General features: G+C 49.9%; 1 protein-coding gene across 3 annotated transcripts in view; it reads left to right on the top strand.

Annotated features, from left to right (window-relative positions):
- Positions 1-456: 456 nt before the first annotated feature.
- The window catches only part of LRRC1 (leucine rich repeat containing 1), a 142,975-nt gene continuing 136,918 nt past the window's right edge, over positions 457-6,513 (top strand). For 2 of the 3 annotated variants that reach the window (XM_070418388.1, XM_070418387.1), the window contains exon 1: positions 458-826. In XM_070418388.1, the coding sequence (XP_070274489.1) occupies positions 668-826 (159 nt within the window). In that variant the 5' untranslated portion in view covers positions 458-667. Of the gene's footprint in view, positions 827-6,513 lie in introns of all 3 variants that reach the window. The other variant, XM_070418390.1, reaches the window with a different exon arrangement.

Raw genomic sequence — 6,513 nt, 5'->3', positions numbered from 1 at the left:
CGGACTCGGGGCGCCCGCCGCGCGCACGGTGCGCTTCGGGGCGGTCCTGTCTGACCCCGGAAGAGAAAGTTGTTTTGGGGAAGGGGAGCGCTCGGGGAGAGGAGAGCGAGTTAAGTAAAACTAAAAATCAAAGTTGTCCTGCTCCGCTCGGGCTGCCTCTTCCGCGCCTCATCTTTGCACTAGTCTCCTGTGCAGCTTGGCCTTCTTCAGGGGTCTCGATGCTCCCCAAGTCAGGGTCCAAGTAGTGGGGGGGGCACCCTGAGCGCCGGGTCCGCAGGTCCCACGACCCTCCCCGGATCCGGTCGCCGGGAAAACCCGGCGCGGAGCATCCCCGGGCGGGGAAACGCCCTGGGCGCGCGCCCACTGGCGCGCATGCTCCGTCGCGCGGAGGCGGCGAGTAGGAAGCTCTGCGCGGCGGCGGCGGCGGCGGCGGCGAGACTGGCGGGTGGGAGGGGACGCACCGGCTGGCGGGCGGGGGCGCTGGGACGGGGCTGTGGCTCCCGCCCGAGGTTCCTGGGAGCGTTTCAGGCCGCGAAGGTCCGCGCGAGGAGCCAGAGAGCACGGGGGCCAACGAGCGCGGAGAGGGCAGCGGGCGGAGCGGAGCCGCCGGGCGGAGCGGGCTCGGAGCCCGGGTGTCCGCGGCTCGGGACCCGGCGGCGGGGCGGCGATGTTCCACTGCATCCCCCTGTGGCGGTGCAACCGTCATGTGGAGACCATCGACAAGCGCCACTGCTCGCTGGTCTACGTCCCCGAGGAGATCTACCGCTACGCCCGCAGCCTGGAGGAGCTCTTGCTGGACGCCAACCAGCTCCGCGAGCTGCCCGAGGTGAGTGTCCGGCCTCACCTGAGCGCCGCCCGGGGGAGCGCGGCCGAGCGGGGCCAGCCTCGCCGCCTCCTCCTTCCTCTGGTCCCCTCCGCGCTCCGCTCGTCCCCCTTTCCACCTCCGGATCCGGCCGGCAGGTCCCTCAGGAACTACCTCTACCTGCATTCACCTGCTCCTTTTTTCCGTGTACCCCCCCACCCCCGTCAGCCCCCACAAAAGTTTCCTTTCATTTTATACAGAGCGACCTGATGTCTTCCCAGTCCCTAGAGCTTGTGCGGTTCAGGGAAAACAGTCTGATGAGTTTAGATACACACACGTCCAGGGACTAACGAACACTTGGCACCTTTGCCCGGGCAGGTGAGCCGCCAGGTGGCTCGGGCTGTTTCCTGCGGGAAGGACTGAGCACGGCACCCCGCTCCCCGGGCCGGGACCCTCGCCCCGCATCTCCCGACCACCGGCCCGGGGGGTGCCTCCCCCTTGGCGAGGGCAGGTGCTGGCGAAGGTGGGCAGCGCGCTCCTGAGCCTCTTTATCTCGGCATCTTGCGAGAGGAATGTGCTCGGGCCTTATCGGCGTGTACCGTGCTTGGAAGAGCTGTAGCTTGGCTGGCCTACCTTGGCCCCAGGAGGTTTAGGGGTCGGGGTCGGGGGCAGGAGGAGAGCGCCTCCGGGGGAGCTGCGGGCAGGTGCCCAGGTGCTCGCCTCTCGGACCTGCCTGCGTGGACCTGTCGTGTGGCAGCACCCGCGGCCAGCGAGCGTCAGCAGAGCCTCAGCCCCTCGCTGCAGCCGCGCTGCAGCCACACTCAGCCTCTTGACTTGTGCCCCAGCAGCGATGCGTTACCTTCAGAGTTGCTTACATAAATTCATCAGCATGCTGCGGCGGATGGTGCCTTAATGGAGGGTCGGGACTGCAAACTTTCAACCTTCGAGCTTGCCTCGGGAACTTGGCTAGAGTCACCCTTCAGGAGGAAGGTACCCCAATTCCAGGGATGTGCAATGCAGGAAGTCAGAGTGCAATCACTCAAAGGTGTGCAGGAAGTAGGAAGGCCCCTGGGAGCCCGGAGAGCACCCGAAGGCCTGAGCGCTGGGACGCTGATAACTTGCTTGTCCCTTAGTTAACACAAAGCCAAGACCTTGTCACAGACACAACTCACTAGTGGAATCTTCTGGCTTGTTAGAATGACCCGATATGGTCTCCAGCGCTGACAGAGTGTTTGAAAAAGCAGAACTGTGTGTGTGTTTTTTTCTCAGTATTTCAAGTGTTGTTATTCTTCTTGGATTAATTTTCCCTTGGTTGGCGTAGAATTGATTGGACGCTTTGCGCTGTGTAATCACAGGGATTATCCTCGCTAGGATCTTTGCAAAGACCCCCCCCCCACCCCCCACACACAGCTTTATTTAGCTTAAAAGCCCAAGAGCCATCCAGTTCCCTCAGGCATTTATTATTTTGCAGGCTTTCAAACACATGCTTTTGTCTGGCCTTCAGCTTTCTGAAATTTGATGTAGAAGTCATTAGCTCACTTACTGCCTTAAGTTGTAGTAAATTTTAAGTGTTGCATCGCCAGAAGTATAGCATATGTAATTTGATACTTTTCAAGGGCTTCAGAATAAAGTTATTAAAGTAGGAGTGAAAAGCTGTTCAGCTAGAAATGTTTCCGTGCTCTTTGTGGTGTTTTTGTTTGTTTGTTTTCTTTTGCAAAACTGGGAAATTTCCTTGGACTAGATTGGCTTTTCATTCCCTTCTGCAAAGGTTGTGGGTTTTCCTGTAATGCCGGGGATTTCAGCTTGGTATGGGAATTATGGGTTTTGGAAATGTCAGGTATTTCTACTGATCCTAAATGGAAACTTCTGAGAAACTCAAAATGCAGTCTGATAGAACTTTGTAAAAACAGTATATAAACATGCTTTTCAAAGGCTCAAGATGGCCTTGCTTATGGGTAATTTTCTCTCTTACAGCTCTTAAACTAGTTTTATAGTTTTTAGGTGGTGTAAAATCTATTTCTCCTTGACTTATTGTATGTCTGGGTGCCTGGGGCGTACAAGCCAGATACTCTCATTCCGAGTTCAAGTCTTTCCTTGGGCTATCTGATCTTTCACCTCTGAGACCTGGATGACTCATCAGCAGGGCTCACTGCGGTCCCTGCCCCCTCCCCCAACCTCTTTCTCCTTACCTGCCACATCACCGTGGGCCTCTCTTTCTGACAGACCTCCAAGGTCCTTGTGGTGGTGGCCATCCGGCTGTATGCTCTCTCTGTTTGAAAGCACAAAGGGGAATCCTGCACCCCCTACCTCAACAGCAGAGATACACACACACACACTCTCCAGACTTCAGCTTAATGAAAAGCATCTCCTCTCCACTGAAAGGCCTGCCACCCCTGGTTTGCTCCTCCAACCCCCTCATTTTTCAAATGAGACTCAGAATTGAAGTGACTTTTTCAGGTTTATCTAGCTGGTTAGATACAGAGTCGCTGGTCATCCTCCTGTACATGTGTCCACCAACTATATCAGCCTCGCAGGAATCCACCCATTAGACTTTCATTTATTTAGTCCCTCCTGCTTTACCCATGTCACTAAACCTGGGCCTCAGTCAAAATTTATTGACCCTTCATTATCTGTTAGTGGCTGGGAACACAGAGATTAATGGAGATATGGTTCCTACGAACTGTTCACAGCTTTGTGGGGAGACAGATGTAACTGTGGGGTGGAGCAGGCACCACACTTATCAAACTTGATGGTTACTGATCTAATGGAACCTTTGCTGAACCTGCACCAGCCATCCTCAGCAGTGGTTCCCCCTGGTGATCGCAAGACTCTTCTGTAGGGAAGGATGAGAACACTCATCTTTGGCCTGGCCCCAGTTCGATGATGGTCTCCCCTTTCCCATCCACCTACTTCTCTCCACCTCCCCCAGCTTGATCCCTTTGGGATGTGTATTAACAGAGACAGTCAGACTTGAACCTCCTTGAGGTGCCCACATGTTTTTGCTTACCCTTGTGAGCACAGAGAGCCCAGCACCCAGTAGGTACTGGTTAATAAACAGCTGTCCATCAGTTGGAATGAATGTGGCTGAGTCTTATACAAGTCTTCCTCCTCTTCTTCTTGCTCTTCCCTTAAACATATCACCACTCCAGCATCTGTGTTTTTCTGATATACTCAGAAAATATTCAAGTTGGAAGCAGCTTCAGAAGTTAAGATCGTGTGGTAGTGACATTGTTTTGTCTTCCTCTGGACCCCTCTGTACTTCCTTCGTGTGTTTGACATCATCCCCCAACCCCCTCAGTGTGCACTGATTCTCGAATACCTTCAAATATGTGTTTTACTGTCATCTCTCTAGCACCAGTACATGTACCTAGTCTAATAGGCAGCAGAATTTTGAGTGAATGCTTTCAAGCCTTTATAATATAAAAACTGGTTTCATCTTGGCGCCTCCTTTTAGAGTTCAGCTAGAGTTCTTTCCGTGGTTGCCAGATGACATTATTTCAAACACCTGCCCCTTCCCATCTCCTTTCTCATATCCTGCTTAATTTTTTCCTAGCCCTTAGAACACCTATCACAACCTAACTCGAGACTGTACATACTTGCTTACTTTTTCTTTGTCTATCTCCCCGGCTAGAACATAAGCTCCATGAGGGCAGAAATGTAAGTTCGTGGTTGGACATAGGATAGTATCTGTGGTACATAGTGTGTACTCACATGCTGTTGCATGAATGAGTCCATATATGTTGTCATGGGTAGGCTGCCCTTATTTCTTAGCCATTGTAATTCCCCTTTTACAGCCTGATTTCTACTGTACACTAGTCTAATGAAATTAGTAATGACAAAATATTAGTCGGAATTCAGTGGTCTTGTCTTGCCAGTCTTAGTTCTCTATCTCTTCTGAGCTGGAGACATTTTTAAAAATATGTTTTTATTGATTTTTGAGAGAGAGAGAGGAAGAGAGAGGGATAGAGAGATAGAAACATTGATGTGAGAGAAACATCAATCGGCTGTCTCCTGCATGGCCCCTACTGGGAATTAAGCCTGCAACCCCGGGCATGTGCCCTGACCAGGAATTGAACTAGTGACCTCTTGGTTCATGGGTCCACGCTCAACCACTGAGCCACACAGGAGACTTTTGATCTTCTTATATTTTTGAAATACTTTTTATGAATGTGACTTGAACAACTCCAGCTGTGATCTGTTAAGAGCATAACTATCCCCACTTGGAATAGCCCCTTTTGTCTTAAATCCACCATACCTTGTCTCCTGACCTGGCTGCTTTTTCCACTGGTTTCATTTTTAAAGGATGGGACCACCATTCTTCCTGTCTCTACAAGTTCATGGACTTACCTTCTCTCCTTTCATCTTGTCACTAAGTCCTGTCATTTTTCTCTTCAAAATGCGGTCTTTCCACCTGTTTCACCTGTTGCTTTCCCCTGGATTCCTGCTGTCCATTGCTGGTCCCCTTCCGCCGAGGCTCTTAGGGCTTGTGGTGAGGAGCAGAGAGCAGGCTGCTGCCACCAGTTCATATGCAGCTCCACCACTTGGATGCTTTCTTCAAGCCTTGGTTTCCTCACGTGAGAGTAGTGCCCACTTTATAGATTCTTCTGGGGCTTAAGAGAGAAGGCATGCAAAGCACTCAGTGTTAGGTCTAAGATGTCTAAGATCTTTCTGGATACTATGGCAAGACACTTTCATTATAAGACATTTTTTTCTTAAACTGGAGGTTGAAGACTTTTTTTTTCTGGGAGTTTGTAAATTATCTTTTAAAACCAGAATTAAATTTCAAATCGCCTTTTAAGTAATAATTTTAAAGATCATAGATTCTGTAATATCTGTGTCACTACAAATGAGTAGTACCCTAAGGTTTCAGGTCCTGTGTTTGATTGAGCATTCCTTTGATTGCCTGTAGCAAAGGGGGAACGAACAGATGTGGACTTGCTGCGGAAATCACGTGTTTGGGTCGGATGGTGGCTGGAAGTCACATGAGCAAAGGTTTCATAGCAGTCATTAGAGAAGAGTGATGACTAGCTGAGGGGGCCCGGGGGCCCATGGTGGTGCAGGCATGCGGAATGTAATGAACGTGCTCCGAGGTGTTGTTGTATTTAATACACTGTGAGCAGCCAAGCGTGTCTGTAAAATTGCATCACCGTCATCTGTCATGTTAAATTAACGTTGAGTCACCTTTTATTGATTTTTACCAGATTTTTAAATTGCTTCATCTTATAGTTTTATAAGAGCTGAGCATAGGGAGGACATACCTAGTTTTATATTTGGTCATACTTAAATAACATTGTCATAAAAATAATTGAAGGCAAAGCTTAGGCGGAAGGGAGTCCAAGAGAGTACTTTGCATTTATAGTGGCGATCCACACATTTCTCAAGTCAGGGAACAGCTCTCATTTCTCAGGTATACTGTTGTTATTACACTGTTTAGCACTTAATTGTTTTCTGGTTCTTTTATGTGTTGGTACATCCCCCCTTTCTCTTCTCTTCCACTCCTGCCCCCTCCCCTCTCCTTCTCCCTACACTTTACAGGTGAAGAAATAGACCTAGAGAACTTGTAAACTTAGAGTCTCTTTAATTAAGAAACATTTAATGAGTATCTGCTACATATGAATGATAATTGTAATAGCCATCACTTGTTGAGATTTTACTGAGCTTCAAACATTGTATTAAATGCTCTACATAAATTATTTCCCTTAAACTGAATA

Source organism: Myotis yumanensis, unplaced genomic scaffold (assembly GCF_028538775.1).
Source record: "Myotis yumanensis isolate MYYU_CA2020_CCGP unplaced genomic scaffold, mMyoYum1.0.hap1 SCAF_6, whole genome shotgun sequence".
In the NCBI taxonomy this organism is placed as follows: Eukaryota; Metazoa; Chordata; class Mammalia; order Chiroptera; family Vespertilionidae; genus Myotis; species Myotis yumanensis.
This window is presented reverse-complemented; position numbering and strand designations above follow the sequence as displayed.